This window comes from Rosa rugosa, chromosome 2, assembly GCF_958449725.1.
Source record: "Rosa rugosa chromosome 2, drRosRugo1.1, whole genome shotgun sequence".
Taxonomy (NCBI): Eukaryota; Viridiplantae; Streptophyta; class Magnoliopsida; order Rosales; family Rosaceae; genus Rosa; species Rosa rugosa.
The window spans coordinates 36,778,024-36,798,936 of NC_084821.1; the positions used below are offsets into that span (position 1 = coordinate 36,778,024).

Genomic DNA, 20,913 nt, shown 5'->3' on the forward strand with positions numbered 1-20,913 from the left:
AACACAAACACAAAGTCATTACGCGCTTATTACGAAGCCAAGTCCATGGCAGCACAGACCCCATTAGTACTAAAGAAAATGGGCACAGCCACTTTCAAATTTTCCAATGAAGTGATCAAGCAAAGCCTCTTAGAAATTCACCAAACATGCCCTGTTGCAACCCCGTTTGATTTGCTGGCTGCACTCTTTTGGGCACGCATTGCTCGCTTGAAGCACCTGAAAAGCGAAAGCAAGCACTCCCTTTCCATTTGTGTCGACTTCAGGAAGAAGCTCCCGCTCTCTTATGGGCACTACGGCAATGCCTTGCATTTTTCGTTGATTTCATTACCTGATATGGAAGAAAAGGATGACTTCGGAGATGTGGCCAGAGCCGTGCACCGCCATGTGTCAAGTCAGGGGGAGGGGGAGTTTTGGTTTGCTTTAGACTGGTTTGAATCACGAAAGGAAGAGGGAGGTCAGTTTGGGGCATCTTTTAGGATGTATGGCCCCGAGTTGACATGTATGAGCATGGAGCACATGGTTGACTTTCCTGGGATTACTGGGAATAAGCCTTTGATGTATACAGCTGTGTTTGATAAGGAGAACAGGCCCGTACACGTGTCATATCATGTTGGAAATGTGGAAGGGGAAGGGTTGATAATGGTGATGCCATCTCCGGAAGGAGGGCTGGCAAGGATGGTTACGGTGACATTGCCGAAGGAGGAACTGGAGCAGCTATGTCAGGATGAAGCTATTTCGAGCTTAAACCCAATAATGGTCATAAGTGGGACGAGACGAGCATAAATTTTCTATTATATCTATCTTAAGGGAATAAAAGATCCTATTCTCAAAAAAAAAAAAAGATACCAGTGATGTTTTCATGCCCAAGGTAACTAGTCAACGAAGTGAATAGTTGCGACACAATCAAGTCAACTCTCCTCTGGACTAGACGTGTGTCCTATTCCTAGTGGTTTTATTAAGATTTCAGTTAGAGATTATTACAACTCTAAGATTGTATGGGGAGTGCTCACACTCAAGTGAGTGTGTGTGAGCCACATTCGGACATGTGTCAAGTTCTCATGGTGTTTTGATATTAAATTAGACAATAACTATAAATGCAGTTTTGGATTCATTTTCTTCCATGTATACCCCTGAGTTTTCTTATCCTCCAAACAACCAAGTCATCAACATAACTCGGCAACTCGACTCGGCCTTTACACAACATCAATGAACCAAAGAAATTCTCAAACTTGGATTGGCCAGAAAATCTCAAGCTTGTTGTCGCATAAGCCAAATATTGATTAGAAAGCACTTGCTGAAAAAGACATTGGGAGAGGAACCAATACCATAGCTCAGAGCTTATTGGTAAGGGAAAATTTTAAGAACAGTACACGACATATACGTGACTCTGAACTTCAGTACATTAAGTTTCAAAACAATCATTTCGGTACATGAACTTGAAATCTCGACCCAAAATATATACATGCCGTTACATTCTTCGTTAGTCTTATGTAATTATTCATTTTTCAAAGGGTAATTCTGTATTTGCCCTCTCTCTCTCTCTCTCTCGCTGAAACAAACTAGCTAGCTGCCCATAGCAAGAGTTGCGTGTCTCACTCTTGGTCCAACACGTGTATCTTCTGTTCTCCTTCTTCCTCTTCCTCTTCCTCTTCCTCGTCTCCACTCTCATGCCGGTGCTGTAAGAGCATTTGAACTAGGAGATATGATTCTGAAGCTTGTTAAGTGGGTTGAATGATGGTCATTTTCTCGAATCTCTCCCACCTTTCCTCAACCCCTCGCCGCCTCCCCTGAAACCTGAATCCACCTCTCTCCCTCCTCTCTTACAAAAAGAACTCGAACTCACATTCAAATTCCCTCTGAAATTCGGACCTCTCCTCCCCGAAAAATCATCTTCCATTCTTCCTTCACAACATTATCCCCAAATTTGTTATCAAATCTTCTATCTATCCTTGGATTTCTAGTAAATGCAGACAGATTCGAGCTCGGAAATCGTCTCCGATTCGACTCACCAAACCAGTCATTGGAGCTCGAACTCCCACGATTGCATCCCAGAAAAGAGCGACTCGGAGACCGAAACCCTCCCCGAGTTCTCGACTCACCAAACTCGTCGGAGCAGCTAACTCTCCTGCTCCGCTTCGCTGGATACAGCTCCCTATCACCACCCCTATCTCTACCTCTCCGACCACCACCACCGAGAACAGAAGACACAAATGATGCAAAAAATCTCTCACCGATTTATCATCAGGTATGTAGTTCTTTCAATTTTTCTTTAGGGTTTTGGACTTAAAGTCGAACTCGGACTCATCTCTAGTCTAATTGGCTTCTCTGCTTTGAATTTCTTGATGCGTCTTGAATTAGTTAGGGTTTTTGTTCTGGGCTGCAGCTAATTCAAGCGAACCCCATTTAGTTCAAATGGCAATAATAGTTGATGATAATGGTTGGAGTATAAACATCAGAAGCTATTGTGATCAGACCCATTTGTGTATTCAAAGAGATAACTACATAATAGTGTTTTAATCTAGCAAGTTGGCCTAAGAGTTGATTGAAGGAGACAACAGAAGGCAAAGGATCGATTAGAGACTTTGGGATTTGAGGACCGATTTTGATGCGTTTGTGTGGATTTGGTTGGGTATGAGATTTGGTCGAAGTGTGTTGGTTGACTGTGGTCACTGTGAGAAAGGATGGGTTTTGGATTCAAGAGAGATTGAGGGAGAAAGGCAGAGAGCCATCCTAATAGATCTGGGCTTTAGGAGAATTGAGCAGCTCCGAGCATCATCAAAATATGTGACAAACAGAGAGAGAGGGAGAGAGAGAGAATGAGAGAGATCAGATCCCTTTTTTTGTTTTTTTCTTTTTTAGTCTTCTTTATCAATCCTTGAAAAGACGTATTTGCCCTTATAATTTTGACAAAAGTCTCATTGACTAACGGAGAATTTAACGGCATGTATACATTTTGGGTCGAGATTTCAAGTTCATGTACCGAAATGATTGTTTTGAAACTTAATGTACTGAAGTTCGGAGTCACCTATATGTCGTGTACTGTTTTTAAAATTTTCCCTATTGGTAATGGGGTTCATGGGTTTCAAATTGAACAGGGATGGAAATAATAGTATATTTCTTTGCACCAAAACAGAACAAACAAAAATGTCATTCTCCCAAAACCTATATAATTGGCCTATTTCGGTTCCTCTCTCAATCTATGGTTCTTCTCTAGTTCTCCCAATTACTGTTTCGCTGAAAAAATCTCAAGCTTTTCTGGGGTTGGGACGATGACAACATCATGACGGTGCAGATCGGTCTTCGTCCTCGGACATTTGGGACGATGAAGGGTCCTCTCCTATCCCGACTCTCTTTCACTCTCTAAACCCCCGGATTGTGATCTGAGTCAAATAGAAAAAGTGAAAAACCCAAAATAAAAAATTGATCTTTTGTGTTGGGGTTTTCTAAATCAGATCACGTTATGGGCTCTGAGCAATAAATTGATTTGGGGGATTTGATCAGAGATAGAAGGAGAGAGAGAGAGGTGGGTAAAATGCAAAGAGAGGGAGGAGAACTGAGTTTGAAGATGTCGTGGGTTGGGGATTAATTTAATTGGTCACAAATGGGAGAAGTGAATACAATAAAGGGCATATATAGAAGAAAATGAATCCAAAACATCATATATAGTTATTGTCTAATTTAATATTAAAACACGATGAGAACTTGACATATGTCTGAGTGTGGCTCACACACACTCACTTGAGTGTGAGCTTAGCACTCCCCAAGATTGTATTAATAGCAACTTGCTAGTCACACATCTTAATTAAGCTTGATTTCATTTAGTTTTACTTGAAGTCTGTAACTACCCTCTCTCTCTTCATCTCTATGAGATCTACGAGATTAGGGTTTCTTAACTTATTATTTGGTTCTACTGTAATTCTTCATCTCATATAATGAAATCTTCGAGTCTTCTTAGGACTTATGACAAAAGAACTGTGATTTAGGGTTTAATATATAAGTGGGGAAAAAATCACAAATAGTGTACGAACTTTGAATAATTCTACACTTTGGTGTATCAATTTTTAAGACTATCAGATTGGTGTATCAACTTTGCATTCCGTCTATCACTTTGGTGTATGTTGTTAATTCCTCCGTTAAGTATGCTCCTGTGATCTGTCATGTGCCATTTTCCAGGGGTATCTTTGTTATAATGGGGTTTTTGGCTATAATGCAGACACAAAGACTGTTTTTTTTTTCTTCTTAAACCTCGTTGATTTCTGTTACTGAACAAAGCCTTGAATGCAATCACAAAATTGAATAGCTAGCTAAAACCACAACACATCGATACAAACACCTCAAAAGACCAAAGAAAAACATAAACACCAAAGCAAAAAATCAAGAGAGGCTATCTCTAGACCGAGAGAGCCGGTGTGTGAAGCAACCCAGAACAAGAGATTAAGTAAACCCTAATCATAATAATCATAGATAGAGAGAAGTTGCTGTCACTTTCCAAAGAAAAAATATTTGTAAGCTTAATTACTCCTTAAAAATGAGAGATGCAAAATCACTTACCATCAGTACACGGTTGCTCTCCATCAAGCCTGAAATACTTATAATAATTTTCCATCATCACTTCACCTATCTATAAGATTCGTGAATCGAATCTCAATGCGGTAAACCCTAGTCTCATAGAACAAATTGCAAGAGAGAGCTGGGTTTTGACATGATCGGTTCGTTTCCCTGTTTGGAGTACGGTTTGAGAAGTGAAAAGCAATTTTCCCTCTTCTATTGAAAGGGTTTTGAGTTTTGAAATAATAAGACGAAAATAACCCTAAAAATGGCACATGACAGACCACATGATCATACTTAACGAAGGAATTAACGACATCTACCAACGTGATAGACGGAATGCAAAGTTGATACATCAATCTGGTAGTTTTGAAAGTTGATACACCAAAGTGTAGAATCATTCAAAGTTTATACACTGTTCGTGATTTTTTCCCTATATAAGTGTGTGTGTGTGTGTGTATTATAATAGTTATATTTGGTATACAATACGAATACGTATCCTAAGATGATGTGATATATGATATAGACACAAAATCAACATTAAGATAAGTTGAGAATCCGAATACTTAGTTTTAAGTCCAGTCTAATGCAGTTCAAATATCACTATTAAGATTTTGAGATTTATTTAATAAGGAGAAACGAGAACACTTTATTCGTAATAAACTTGTAGTATTACAAATGAATCTGTCACGGAGTGGCAGAAAGAAAATAAGTTTCACACATAATACTACACTTACAATGAAAAATGGATATTCGAAGAAGTACAAGGATACCTCATATGGAATATCCCATACTTAACTTATCTTTGCCTCAATTACAAACATGCTACTAATATATAACTTAAGCTTGAGATGAACTAATTCAGAGTCTTTTGAGGAGTGTTGGCGAATTTCCATTGCACATGACTCGTGCTTTCAAAACTCTTATCACCGGCTACTTGGTCGAGTGGAACAGCATCAGAGATTTCTTTGAGGTCGTCTTCCTTGAGATTCAGACTTAAGGAGCCAATGTTGGTATCCAAGTTCTTAATCTTTGTTGTCCCTGCATGTATATGTATGTGGAAATTAGTTCAAAGTACTAATGAACTAACAAGATCAATTAACTTATAATCTTTGTTGTCTGCCTCATTTAACTCGAAGACAAGGAAAAGTAAATGTAAGTAGGTAACGACGAAGTGGTTCTCAGGCTCACCGGGGATTGGTACAACGTCATCGCCTTGGTGGAGAACCCACGACAGTGCTAGTTGAGCAGGAGAGTAATGGTGCTTTGTAGCAAGGCGTTCTATTGCATGGTATATGTTTATGTTCTTCTCCAAGTTCTCTCCAGTGAGCCGAGGATGTGCGGCCTGGTATTACAAAATCCAAGATTATTACAAGCCTACAAGTATTCAAATTAATGCTACAATGAAATGCTCTGTTTCTGAATTACAGAGCTCTCTATTTTGACGTATGCTTTTCATGCTGCTTTATACATCTGTTCTAAGTTTGTCATAGAATTTCAGCAGAGATCAATGTGAGGGAGAAGACGATATGTACCGCAAGAACATTTGGATCCAAACTTTCGACAACTGCTTTACCTGCGAAAAAACCACGACCCAGAGGACTATATGGAACTATTCCAATGCCACGCTCCCTGCACCATGTGATGAGAATTTTAGATTGATGTACATGTGCCTTTTAGAGGTGGGTATAATAGTATGATACGATGGAATAGAAAAACGCCAACATCTTGCATGAAATCTATATCACATTCATATTGCAAGCCTAAACCCATACAATATGTACGTATGGTGTTTATATCCATCATTTTCATCTCATACCAGCAGATTTGAGGGACCTGGGTTAGTTAAAACACCCAATGGTTCGTGCGTCTGCGGTGCAGTGATTAGTCTGGCTATGCTGGGATACACTGCATGGGTGTGTGTGTTGGTTCTATTGACGTCTTCCACTCAAAAAAAAAATCTCATACCAGCCCTCAGTCTCTATTTTTCATTTTTATTAGTTTATGTATCTCGTTTACAATACTAATTTAATCATGTATATGAGATATTGGGAGAAATTAAAGAAATTCAACTTAGAATATGAATATTGTAAATATGCTTTTAAGATGAAGTGTCATCAACTTCTTTAATTACTGATGAAGGTATCTCAATCCCAGTGATCAGAGTCAATGTGCATGATGTTGTTTGTATTAATCTTTATGACTTCTACTCCTAATTTAAATATATAGCTTACAAGTAAATGGTACCAGCAACAAGCATGTCATATATTTTATAGAAAATTACATGTAAGTGTCATTTTAAAACGTTAATTAGCCATAAGGCCATCTAAATTTTCTTATACACATAAGGCCACTTCTATATTCAAACTTTTAACTCTATGACAATCGTACCCTTTCACAATTTCTGACCTCTCAATTTTTAATATCTCTCTCTAGTTTCAAAAAAAAAAAAAAAAAGCTTTTCTCTCTCTCTCTCTCTCTCACTCAAACTGAGATGCCGTTGCAGACCTCACGAGCTTACCGGCGACGACCTGGAGGCATGGCGTGACTCTCCCTAGCAAACCAAATCGATGCCGTTGCTCGCCGGCGACGACCTAGAGGCAAGGCGCGACTGACAAACCGATGTCGTTGCATACCTCACAATCGCCAGTGACGACTTGGAGACATGGCGCGATCTACAAAACAAAGTCGTCATGGTCTCCGGCTCTTCGACGAGGCCCTCTACCGCCACCATCGCCTCTTCCTCCACCTCACCTGCATCAGAACCCTAAACGAACACTGATTCTCCGGCGACGACGACAAGGCCCGCGGCCTCTTCATCTCCAATCGAAAATCCCCAACCGGAAAGTGTCTCTGGCTCTTCGTCATGGCCTACAGGTCGGACGATATGAGTGATGCCGATTGGGAGCTCATAGCTGAGGAGCATGAATGATGTGGTAAACTTCTCTCTTTGGCTTTGGGTTCTGATTTTGCGTTAGTTTTTAGGAATTGTTTAGTGTTTAATTCAATTGTGATTGATGATTGCAGGTTAAGGTTTCGTATAATTGCATTGCAAGTTGATAATCATTGTTTCTGATGTTTCCATTTTGTTATTTTTTCAAACTGAAATTCTAGAAGGGAAATCCCAGGTAGAGATTTGGTAGATGCAGCTACTTTGCTTGAGCAAGTAAATTGGTCTCATTCATTTAGGAATAATGCCGCAGAGATTTGGGAATGATGTGTTTGGATGATTGGCATTTTATTTTGTTTATTCATTTAGGACTAATTGGAGTTGTGTTTGGCTGAAAAGCGTTTTGATGTCGATGTACATATAATTGCTTTTCCTATGGTCAGAATATATCTCCTGGGATGAAGGTTTGGGGAGTTTTTGCTGAAGTCAATGAAAAGGGCCTTGTAATTAGTCTTCCAGGGGGATTGAGTGGACTAGTTTGAGCTTCTGATGCTTTTGATCTTATTTTGGATGATGAAACTGAGGTGATAATCAACCCATTAGCTTTTGAGATCTTGGCAATTCTTTTTTATTGTCTAAAGCTTCTCTCATTGTTCTTTCTTGCAGTTTTGAAATACTCCAAAGTCTCATATGTGATGCGGAAAGTAAAAGTGAGAAGAAGAGAGCAAATTGAGACAAAAGAAAATGCTAGATAAGGAATGCAGTATTAAGTAGCTTTTAGTGTCGGTGAGAATAACATTTAATGTTAGTGATAGTAGCTTTTACTATTGGTGATAGATTGAAAATAGTTTTCAATTGTCGGATTTTGTTTATATTTGCAATGCATGGTTTATGTAATTTGAATCCAATTGCTGAACTTTCTGTTAAGAAGGATTACTTTATCAAGTCCTTGTTGTGTTTGGTTGAAATCGGAGTGTTTTGATTGGAGTATTTGATATTGTAAATTTATAGTTGTTTTGATGTTTTGATGTTTTGATTGGAGTGTTTGGAGTGTTTTTATCAAGTCCGTTTCATTTTGATAGATTTCACGTTAGTAGCTCTTTATAACTGTTACAGTGGTTTGTCAACAAGGTGATAGTAGCTTTCTATGTCTCTGTTAGTATATTTTCAAGCTGATGTTAGTAGCTTTTGTTATAATGGCTTTTTAGCACATTGACAGTAGCTTTCGACATTTATTGTAATAGATTTTCACAACTATGGTAGTAGATTTTTAAAACTATGGAATTAGCTTTTATTTTCATAGTTTCGTTAGACTTTGAGAATAGCTTTCTCAGTCTATGAGAGTAGCTTTTTTTCTACTTGATAGTAGCTTTTGGATTTTGTGAGAGTAGGTCTTGGTGTTGGTTAGTGTAGTTTTTGTTTTGCTTGATAGTAGCTTTTGATGATGGTGAGAGTAGCTTTTGTTACTGGTGATGGTGACAGTAGCCATTTGTTGCTGGTGAGAGTATCTTTTTGTGTTTGTGACAGTAGCTTTTGTTAATGGTGTTAATAGCTTTTGATTTTTGGGAGCGTATCTTTTATTGGTGACAGTAGTTTTTGTTAATGGTAATAGTAGCTTTTGTGACTGCCGAAAATCTCACCAGCGTAGCTTTTGTTGCTAGTGACAGTAGCTTTTATTGCTAGTGATAATAGCTTTTGTGACCTCACCGGAAATTTCATCATAGTAGCTTTTGTTGCTAGCCACAGTAACTTTTGGTGTTAGTGACAGTAGCTTTTGTGGTCGCCGGAGGTAAGCCGGAAGTTGGCCGGAGGTCGACCGGAGACCCGCCGGAGGTCAGCCGGAGTTGACCAGAGACCTCGCCGGAGAGGAGAGAGAGAATGGTTGTTGACTTTTTACTCTAGTGGCATTTATGTAAATATATTAGTTTTTATATCCAAAATATAACACCATTTTTAATTTAGTGGCCTTATGAGGGAAAAAAAACTAGTTGGTGGCCTTATGGCTAAAAAAACATTCAAATATGCACTTATGTGTAATTAACCCTATATTTTATGTTTTTAGCATCAATAAAAAAGAATAGTATATTTTTTATTTTAATTTTTTTCAGCAATTTTAACCTTTTTTAAATATTCATATAGAATTAATCTTGAAATAAATTAATTAGGGGAAATTACTGGTCACTCCCTCAACTTTTGGGGCGTCAACAGTTCAGTCCCTCGTATCATAATTTTAACAAGTAGCTCCTCAAACATTCAAATCTTGCTCAATTTGGTCCAAAATGACTATTTTATCCCTCACTTTTTTTTTTTGTTTTTCTCTCTCTCTCTCTCTCTCTCTCCCCCCCCCCCCCCTTCTCTCCTCGATCTGTTCTTCATCTTAACCATTTACCCAGACATAAAAAAATCGTGAGAGAGAGGTGATCGATGGATCAGAAGCCGAAGACGAAGATCGTGTGCACCCTGGGTAAAATGGTTACGATGAAGAACAGATCGAGGAGAGAAAGGGGGGGGGGGAGAGACAAAAAAAAAAGGAAATGAGGGGTAAAATAGTTATTTTGGACCAAATTGTGCAAGATTTGAATGTCTAAGGAGCTACTTGTTAAAATTATGATACGAGGGACTGGACTGTCGACGCCTCAAAAGTTGAGGGAGTGACCAGTAATTTCCCCAATTAATTATATACCTGCAAAGTGGAATAATCTCTTCTTCAATATCACGAGTCCAAAGTGACCACTCCATGCCATTTGTATAGCTGTGATGGGAATCATGGGATGAACTGCATGTGCTCTCCTTATTGTGTCTGGACTGGCTTCGGATAACCCAATGTACTTGATCTTTCCTTCTTCCACAAGTTCCTTCAGCTCAATCATCTTAAATCCAAGAAAAAAGAGGAAGTATCATATATCCACCTGGGGTTGTTTTGGATCCTCTTAATTGTTTTCTATATATCAACCTGAGGTTGAACTCCCAGAAATTCATAGGGAACTGATGCCACCCGTGAGAGAAAATTTCTAGAGAGAGAGGGCCGGTCCTCCTTCAAGATTTCTAATCTTCTCTAGATCTGCCATTATTTTGAGAGTCCACCACCACTCCCACCCCACCCGCCACCACCTCCACCACTGCCCCCATCACCTTCACATCCACCTTCACCCAATCTCTTTTCTCGACCAGATCTGCTCACTTCATCATTTACCACCTTCCTCTCTTTCCTCACCTGAGATTTCCAGTGATGGAAAACTCCATGTTCACCACCATGTTCACCTCTTCTCCATCCCACGTTTTCTCCTTCTCCTCAGACCAAATCTCCTCTCGAGTCACCAAATTTCTCTCTGAGTTCTACCCCCAAATCTATTCATGCTTTCTCTGGACGGGATTGACTATGGTTGCTTCCAGATCTGCTTACTTCTCCACCACATCTAGGCAAGCTTTCGCCCGTTGGCGGATTTTTCTCCACTTTAAAGAGGTTGTCCAGATTGCTTCGACAATCACGCCCTCTACGGTTACTTTGTTTCTCTTGGGCGTTCTTGAGCCCTGTGTGTGTTCCAACAGGTGGAGGAGGTGGCATGATTTGGTTCTACGGTGGTGGCTTCTGTTCATGGAGCGGCATGAATGCGGCGATGGTATTTCTTTGCGGCAGCAGATTCGGTGGCTGTTTGATAGGATTAGGGTTTGTAATTTTTCTTTGGCCTTTTGGCTGGTAGCTGGGTTTGACCCATTGTGGATTTTATTTTATGTTTGCTGGCCCTATGTGCCTCATTTGCTGGGCCTATGTGCCTCTTTATCTGGGCCTATGTGCCTCTGTACCTCTTGTATTTTGCTTGATCCTTTGGATCTTCTAATACAATTATTGACCAAAAAGAAAAAAAAAAAAATATTAGTATTATGCATGATTTCAAACTTACAGTTTCCTCTATTGGCACCGTTTGGTCAATGCGGTGATAATAGTAGAGATCAATGTAGTCGACACCGACACCAAGACACTTCAAGCTAGCCTCGCAGCATGACCGGACATACTCCGGAGTTCCCTTTACCACCACACGAGGAGGTCCTAAGCTTACAATACCAAACTTCGAGGCTAATTGAACCTTTTCTCTTGGCAACTGCTTCAAGGCCTAAAACAAGAGACAGAAAATGACTTTGATAATAACATAGTTTAGCAACAAAAGTTCACATTGCATCTGATCATCTCTCGAAAACATTTGGACAGATGCTTTAAGAAAAGTTCACCAGTAAAGGTGTGATGAAATATATATAAATATCTTTCATACCTTGCCAACAAGAATTTCATTGGCATGATCAGTTCCATATATATCAGATGTGTCAAAGAACGTGATTCCTTTACTGAAGGCATGCTTTATAATGGAGATTCCATCTCTTCAGCACCTGCAGGATACTTGACAAAAGTCAAACCCATGCATCCAAACCCCAATTTTGAAACCTGAAGTTAATGCAATTGGAAATTAGAACTAAAGCAAACAAAAATGAAGAAAGTTTAGCAGGAATTAAGGAAAATGCAGAAGGATTATTATATCTTACCTCAAATCCTTGAGTTCCAAGTTTAACCTTTGGGATCTGTATTTCCTTCTGTTCAGCCATTTGTTCTCTTCCTGCAAGTATACTATTGATTTGCAAAACTGGGAATGGGATTTAGACTCAAACTGTGAAGAGTAAAGCTCAAGATTCACAAAACTCTTTAATTTGCTGTGTTTAGGATTAAAGTTGGCCATATGTATTTGTGGTTATAAATGTACTCAAACCCTGACAAGTGACATCACTGACTATGTCATAGTATCCAGTTCTATTTGGAACACTATGTCACTACGATAGCTAGATCTCTGGGCCAAGAAACAGTATTAAGTAAACAGTTATCAATATTCCATGGACCATAATTTAGGATATGCTTACCGTCGCTTCAGATCTAACCACGAAGGAATACAAATAGTTAGTGACCAGCACAACTTCAATTTCATTATCATCCATAGCTCCTCATACCGCGCGCTTTCAAACCACTAATCACCGCCACTTGATATTGCGCAGGTAAAAATCGAGTAATAAATTTACGATATGAGGTTAAGAAGATAAAAATCCAGAAATTATTTGGGATCAAAATGCACTAAACTTTTCATGCTTGTTTGCTTAATTAATACCGATAATTTATCAAGTTAAGGAATTTTTATGAATCGAGATTTTGAGACCACATTAGCCTATTTTAAAAAAAAATAAAGGGGTAAAATAGTATTGTTTAGGGACTGAATTTTCAATTTTACAACAAAAGAGGGCCACTGATATTAATTATATTCCACCGTCCTCCTTGGCACCAAATCATCTCCACAGTCTGCTCATTTCTCCGTCTCAAGCTCTCTCTGAAGATCCAACGTCTCAATTTTTATGAGGCCGATACGTCTTCCAGAGCCGCCCAGCCCCAAAATGGGGGCGCCGGAAATCTTCGAAGGCGGCGTATACGGCGTATGAACTCCTATGAAAAGTATGTTTAATGTTGAATTAGATTTAACTAGAACTAGTCTAGCTCACTCTAGCCAGTGTACAGCTTTCCAAATTCTGAATTGTAAATCAAGATGTAGCTCATCATGATTACTTGTTACAGTCCCTTAGTTGCATTTAAAATTAATTGCTTGTACTATTATGTATCAGCATTCTTTCAGGTGTTCATATCCCTATAAGTTTTCAAATTTACTGTCACGCCCCGGATTTTGAATAACAAATCCAAATCCGAAACATGAATTAATACAACTCACATAAATACAACCTGAATTTTTTTCTCAAAACAACCACACCTCACATCGCTCGATATTACATAAACCAAATCTCAAATTTGTTTATTACAGCACACTCTCACCAAATTATATTGTAAGGCTCAAATGAGCATAACTCACCTCACAATTACAATTGCTGTAAAACTAAAACAAATTCTCTAACCCGCACGATCACCGTCCTGATTTTCCTGACCTGTAGGATTACCCGCTACACAATTTGAATAGTGTACCGGGATTGCAACAACACAAACCCGGTAAGCTTTTGACAGCTCGTATGAGTAAATGAAAGGATTGCACGATTTAAAGTAACCAAATCAACTCAAGCATAAATTCAACTCAAGTATTTTCTTTGCATAATAATTGAAGTGTACAACGTCACTTCAAGCATCAATCAACTCACATCTCAACATGACTACTCAAAAACAAACAACTGTTTACTCAATATATACTCACAGGCTTATGATTTATTTATATAAATCATCCCATGCAGTATATTATACTTACAGGCTTATGATTAATTAGATTAATCACCCCATTCAGTATATCATACTTACAGGCTTATGATTAATTATATTAATCACCCCATTCAGTATGTCATGTCATACCCAAGGGCATATGATAACTCGTTTATCCCCCAAGCAGTATGACAGCAGACAGACTAGAGCTCTAACTGTATCGTAAAGTGTCACCTGGGCCAAGGTTCACCTTACGAATGACTGCTTTCCTCAATTCACTCGACTCCTCATTTAATTCATCTCAACGACTCAACTATCACACTTTACTCAATTACCCATTATCATAGACAACACAACATCTAAGATAAATCACATATTCCAAAGGGTAATGCTCAAAATATAACTCAGTAAATCACACCATCCAATATATATTCCACGTAAATATATATATATGTAGTCACCCACACAAGAGTGACCACTAATACCAACTATAGTTCACATGCAATAAAATCTAGAAATTCATTTTTTTATAGTTTAAATACATTTTACTTACCTATGGACCGTAGTCGATCAAGTCCATATAATTTAAAACAAATATTTATTTTCATAAAACAATTTCCACAATTTCTCAATTAAATAAAATCACCGAATTTCGGTTCGTGAATGAACCATGTGCGATTTACTCACCTCGATATTCCCGCTGCGTCTTCAATTTAACACAATACACACCGAAATCGTTCACCCAAGGGAGACCGTCAATCACCTAATCACACATGACCTTATTTTAGCCAATAACTCAAAAACATACTTAAACGACAATCCAACGGTCGGATCGAAATTAAATGATGATCCAACGGTCGGATCCTCACGGATCGCCTTTAGGATCACCCTCCAAAAATCATCACGAAGATCCAACGGTCGGATCTTCCTGAATCGTCCTTACTAACATCTTCACAAATTTATACGAAAATCCGACGGACGGATTCTCACGAATCGCCTCCCTAATCACTGTTTTGCATTTATACGAAGATCCAACGGTCGGATCTTCGCCCATGACCACACAAAGTCATCGGGACAGTCATACGATCAACATGTTATAATTTGAAGTAAAACCGATGGTCAGATCTTCGCAGATCGTAAACCGAAGATAAACCGTAAAAACGTTAAATAGTAACGTCAAAACGTAAATCCATTATTTATCCACATTTTCTAAAATAACCTTGTAATATATCAAAACGCTCGTATGGATGCGTAGATCATCGTCCAGATAATATAAACTCAAAATAAGGTCCGACCCGCCGCCACAAGCGGAGGTCAGACGGTGGTCAACGCGGCGGTCAACGAAGGTCAACCACCTCTGATGCAAAAGTCGTCAACTACAAACTTCTTCAAAATGAAAGGGTGATCAACTTTCATACCTGGAGCTAAGCCTGGTTCGGCCTAGATCGTCCTAGATCAAGCGTTGAAGTTGGATTAATCTCGGCCGCACGATCGGATCCTAGATTGAATCAGAGGCGTTCAAAAAGTCAAACCTTGATCTAGCGGTCTACACTCAAAATCGTGATGAAAGACTTACATGGGGATGATCAGGGGGAAGAGGAGATCACGAAAATGGGAAGGATCGGCCCGTGCAACGCCGGCGTCGACGTTTTCCGGCCGGGTCGGTTTCGCTCGTCTGGGTGTCTTTGATCCAGCTTTCGGGGAAGCGGCGGGCCAAGACCACACCGGAGGGCGTCTGGGCGTGGAGCGGCGATCACGGTGGTGTCCGGGTCCGGGGCTGGAGGACGCCGGAGGAGGGCCGTTCGGCCGGGTCGGGTCGAGCGGTTCGGCCGCGTGGGAGAGGAGAGAGAACGGAGGGTTTCGGGGACTGTTTAGCAAAAATTAGATTTTTTCGTCCTTAATGAAAAAATCAGAAATTTTTCCTATTTATAGAAAATTCCCAAATTTCAAATATTCATAACTTATTCATACGAACTCCGAATATTGTGTTCCACATATGCACGAGATCGTATCGACGAGCCCTACAACTTTCATGCAGGAAGTTTTCCCAAATTCCGTATGTATAAAAAGTCAATTTCCACGAGCCCCTAAATAACGTTCGATTTCGAAAATTAATCGTTCAAACTAATTCCACAACTTCTCCGAGACTCGTACTCGCTCCCACTATCGTGAAATCATTTCTAAAAAATCCACGGAATTTAATTTGGATTTTTCGGGGTATTACATTTACTCTTTTAAACTTTCCGGTCATGTTAACTTTCATCTCCTGATGCAAAACGTATAAGTTATCAACATTCATTTGTGTTTTCTTCCAATGTACAACTTTCATCTCCTGATGCAAAACGTATAACTTTCATCTCCTGATGCAAAACGTATAAGCTATGGAAATCCATTCTTTTCTGGTCCTCGGCTTAGCAACAACTTTTTCTCTCTAAGAATTATTTTCCCATCTATTTTTGTAACAACTGCAGTTTCACTTATATACATAGTTCCATTTTGTTGTCTAACTTGTCAATGCCATGCAGCGAGTTACAAGGCCAAGAGGAGGCCTAAATGAGTGGCTTCACTGGCTCCCGGTTTCTGTTCACAAGAAGTTGGATTGCGTCGTAAGGAAGATGTGTATTTTCTTAATATATCGGGGGCAGAAAGTTGGGTCTCTACCAACAGAAAATGGTGGCAGTGCTGCTGGGTTGAAATGTGTCTTAGAAGCTGATGTCCAGGAGATTGTAACCATGGCTCGTCGGACTTATGAAAAGTATTTTTTTTTTTTTCATTTTGTTTATAGATTTAGTTATCACAAGTACACTCTTTAATAGGGTGCCAATTGTTAGGAATCAATCATGGCCACTGTCCAGAATAAATTTTTTTCTCAATAGTAAGAATATGGTTTTTAACTTGATAGATGTTCGGTACTTGTTCTCTTTCTTTATCAGGGATGGACCCATACTGGTGGTAGCTTGTGGCAGGGATACTATTTCCATTGTAAGTTCTATTAGACGACTAGCATCTGAAAACATCTTTGTTGTTCAGGTACAACATTGCAACCTTAATCTATTTCAAGTTCAACTTTTTTAAATTTTTTTTTTTAATTTTTTACCATCTGTATGCTGTTATACTATATAATCTGCTCTGAAATGATATTAAGAGTAACAATTTATATCATATAACTTGATTATCTTTAGCTAGCAAGAAATGGAATATGTCAAAAAGTTTAGACTTATTCTGATGCTGTATGTACATGATAATCACTATATGCTTGACTGGAGTTTTGATCAACTTATGATTTTTAAATTGTGCATTGATTTTAGCACTCCAATTTCAACACAATTTAACACTTGCACTCTAATTTTAAGTTGTCAAAGTGGACTGCAAGTTTGAAGGCAGAGTGCCAAAATCATTCTCCAAACAATGTATTTCCAAGTGCTGGCATGTGTATTTAGTTTACTTATTTTCTCTGGGATGTAATGGATTGGTTGAACTTTCTGAGGTGTTGGATATATATGCTCCATTAATTTCCAGTGGTTGGTTTCTTGGCTTTACCATGCCTTCAAATCTGATGACCACTATTATTCCTGTTTGTGTTGTGTTCTTGTTCTTCTGCTACCTGCTACTTGTTGCAACCATTTCCTTATAGGGGTTTTGGTTCTAAAGTGTTGTTACTTTGGAATGGCTTAAAAGTTTTTTTGTTAGGATTTTATTTTGAATGTCTGGTTTCTGAAATCAATAGTCATCTTTGTTGGCCACATGATTTAATAAAGCAGATCCATTTTCACCAACATATAGGATGTTAGGAAACATAAATGAAACATGAAAAACTAAGTACAAAGAACTCTAAATTGATGGACTTTGTGTTCTATAAGTTCATTAAAGAAAATGCTCAGTTGTATCCGAGTGATTTTGATACATGGCCTTGAGATATACACCAAATGAAATTAGTTATCTGAGACAAGGTATAGCGACTAGACTTCACAAAAAAAAATAAAAAATGTAGTACTCTCTGAATGGTTTGACACATGATCTTTAGATTTCTTCTCCACTTTTCAAACTGATGAGAAGATATGATTATGTGTCAAATCACTCGGAGAATACTGGCTTTCCTACATTCTGCTAGACTATAAAGCAGCTCTAGTCTAAGATTTCGCTATGTTCGTCTCAGCTAACTGATTGCATTTGGTGTAGTTCTCTCTGATTTTTGTTCTTGATGTCTTTGTTGTCAATTTCTTGTCCACTTTTTTCTCTGTCATCCAGGGTGATTAATAAAACTTGTGGGAAGGCTCTCATGTTGGGGCAGCCTACATAGAGTGGTTTTATTTTTGAATTTTTTCTTAACTGCATAATTTTCTGTTCATTAAGTGCTAAGGCAAGAGAGATCTTTCAACTTGGAGCCTCTTAATAGTTAATACAGTTAGCGGCGAAAAGACATTAATTCTAGAAGACTGTTTTGCAGCCTATACCCTGTTAGCTGCTTGTTGTAATGCGGTGGTTAAGTAGTTTACTTTTGAAAGAAAATATTATAAGGTTTTGCAAGAATTGTAATCTTTGTTAGATTTTCACTCTTTTTCAATATGATGGATAAAATCCCAAGTTTACAAATAATTAGGGCAATGTAAAGTTACAAAATTGAAATGGTGTCTGATTTTTTTTTTTCCTTACATCTCTGATATTGAAGTTTGTGCCCAGTTTTATAATTTTCAGTAGTGGATCTATTTGTTTTTTCCTGTCTTGTGGTTCATCATTGTTGGCTTAACATGTGTGTCTGTGTTGTATTCCTCATTTTCCTATTTCTTTCGCAGATACAACATCCCAGGTTGCATCTCAATAGATTTGACTTGGATTTTACCCCGAAACACGATTACTATCCTTTGACTCCTGAAGCACAGAAGCAGGTTCCTCAATTTCTACGTGGGTGGATAACTCCTCGTGAACCTCCTGATAGGCATGTGGTATGTATGATGGCCTCTAATAATACGCACTTGTTTGCTTTGTTTTAGAAATATAAACCTTATTTTATCATCAATTTCTCCCAGTAAGCTATTACGTACTAAAAACTTCTGAATTCAGGTCCTCACTATTGGAGCTTTGCATCAAATTGAGGCTACTGCCCTTCGTAATGCTGCCAGTGCATGGCGTGATGAATTTGCAGCTCTACCAAAGCCCTTACTTGTGGTGAACATTGGTGGTCCTACAAGTAATCTTTTGTCATACACTGAATCTTTGTTGCTTGTTACTCATTGGATTGGCATCAAAGTATTTGATTACTGAGTATGCTTGCCAGTTGCTGTTATTCTGTTTTTGAATTAAATGTTAGGTTAAATTAAGTTCTGCAGAGTGATAGCAGACAATTAGTTGCTACATAATAGGCAGAACCAGCTTAGAAGCCACTCCACAAGGAAATTTGAATGACATATAAGTAGGCATGCATTGCTTCTTGAAAGATTATATTTCTACACTAGCCTGTCAGAGAGAAGTAAAACATATTTCTTTGATTGCAGAGCAGCAATTTTCTGACCTAAAAAAAGTATGTTCCTCTCCTTCCAAAGCGTCTACAACATTGTTTGGGGGTTAACTGCTTAAATGCTACAGTTTGCTAGAGGACATACTTACTAACACCCTTCAGTAAGGGCAGCTAAAGCATGTTGGATTTACTAGATTCTAAAAACAACATAAGAATGATTCCACACGTTTTAGAAACAGTAATGAATTGGCTGGTCCACCACACTTCTTGGTGATGTTTTCCAGATGTTTTCCACTTATTGGTTAGTTCCAAATAACCAATTGATCATCATGTGGTTTATGTCTTGGTCAGAAGTTTGGTACATTTATAAGAATTATTTGTTGAATACTTTTAAGTATCTCTGTGCCGTTTCCTTCATCAACTAATTTGATAAGATATTAGATTATAAGCCATATACATACAAAGTTTCGAAGTCCTAGAAATTGGTTATTTTTCTGTAGGCATAGTATAGAATACAGAAGTAGCCTAAAACGAAATATAATCAATACCATCTTTCAGACCTTTGATATTTATGATCTAAAAAGGGTCAAATTAGCATTCAGTTATTCAGGAAAACAGACTCAGGTGTGAAATGTTTGCTTGCTGATTTGTGTTAGCTAGTGGTTCTGTTTTCTGGTATATGTTACCTTTTATTTCATTTACTCCCTATGTACTCTAGGAAAGGTAATGCAAGACATAGTTGGTATGACTTCAGATCTCGTAGTTGAAATCATTATGGCTGGCCTCCTGTTACAGAAACTAGTGTTGGCATCTTTGAAGAATATTGGATCACTCAATTTTTAGGATTTGGTAGAATGTTTAGAATAATTTTGATGATTTGAATTTCTTATTGTTGTTGTTTCGAATGTTCCATTACGAGTCCACCCTTTTCATTTGACTGGCAATTGTCGTTATGGTGTGGACCTTGCGAAGCAATTGACAACCTATTTGCTTAGTGTTCTTGTAAGCTGTGGAAGCATCAGAATATGTTTCTCTAGTAGAACGCCTGAAAAGGTATTGCCACAGGCCCAGAGACAGATAACATTTTCTTAATTACAAAATAATTATATTACTTTAGTTGGTACTCATTCTTTTTCCCTTTTGCTTTCGTCTACAGGTATCCAATTTTATAACAAAGGAGCTTGGTGGTAATCCAAAAGTTTACACTTGGGATGGTCAAGGGCTAGGTAACACGTGAAATTTAATTCAAGGGTTTTAGGTCAAATTCTGTAAACAGAATAAATAAAAGTGGTAAATGGACTGACAAAATATTATTATCTCCAGAGCCAAACCCGCACATGGGCCATCTAGCTTGGGTCGATGCTTTTGTTGTCACCGCAGATTCTGTTAGCATGATAAATGAGGTTTGCAGCACCGGGTATGGTTGAGAAATTATCTCCATAACTGATGACTGGGGACTTATTTTCTTCATTTTTATTTAAAAGTTTGTTGGTATTGAAGGATTTTCGTTTTGTCTGCCGGTATTTCCAGGAAGCCTGTCTATCTAATGGGAGCTGAGCGTTGTAAATGGAAGCTTTGTGATTTCCATAAATCACTCAAGGAGCGAGGAATGGTTTGGCCATTTACAGGCTTGGAGAATTAGGGGTGTAAATGAGCCGAGCAGGAGCGAATACCAAGGTGATCATGTTTGACTCATTTGTTTTTTTATCAAGCTCGAGCCGGGCTAAAGCTTGAATTTTTTTTTCCATGCTCAAGCTCGGCTCAATTTATTGGACAAGCTCCAGTTTGAAT

The 20,913-nt window shown here is 38.5% G+C and overlaps 2 protein-coding genes, 1 long non-coding RNA gene and 1 pseudogene across 3 annotated transcripts in view; 3 read left to right on the forward strand and 1 right to left on the reverse strand.

The window, feature by feature from the left end:
- Positions 1 to 841, forward strand: part of LOC133730698 (protein ECERIFERUM 26-like) — a 3,247-nt gene extending 2,406 nt beyond the window's left edge. The window contains exon 2 of the mRNA XM_062158243.1: positions 7 to 841. Within this exon, the coding sequence (XP_062014227.1) occupies positions 7 to 783 (777 nt within the window). The 3' untranslated portion in view covers positions 784 to 841. The remainder of the gene's footprint in view (positions 1 to 6) is intronic.
- A 595-nt stretch (positions 842 to 1,436) lies between these two features.
- Positions 1,437 to 3,028, forward strand: LOC133734557 (uncharacterized). Its single transcript, XR_009858404.1, has 2 exons — positions 1,437 to 2,245; positions 2,359 to 3,028. It is a non-coding gene; the product is annotated as an uncharacterized LOC133734557 (long non-coding RNA).
- A 1,994-nt stretch (positions 3,029 to 5,022) lies between these two features.
- Positions 5,023 to 12,127, reverse strand: LOC133732737 (probable aldo-keto reductase 1; annotated as a pseudogene).
- Positions 12,128 to 15,993: 3,866 nt separating this feature from the next.
- Positions 15,994 to 18,929, forward strand: LOC133730699 (mitochondrial fission protein ELM1-like). The gene is made up of 4 exons (XM_062158244.1): positions 15,994 to 16,422; positions 16,601 to 16,697; positions 18,461 to 18,610; positions 18,729 to 18,929. The coding sequence occupies exons 1-4, from the start codon at positions 16,187 to 16,189 to the stop codon at positions 18,927 to 18,929; spliced, it is 684 nt and encodes a 227-aa protein (XP_062014228.1). The 5' UTR covers positions 15,994 to 16,186.
- Positions 18,930 to 20,913: the final 1,984 nt, after the last annotated feature.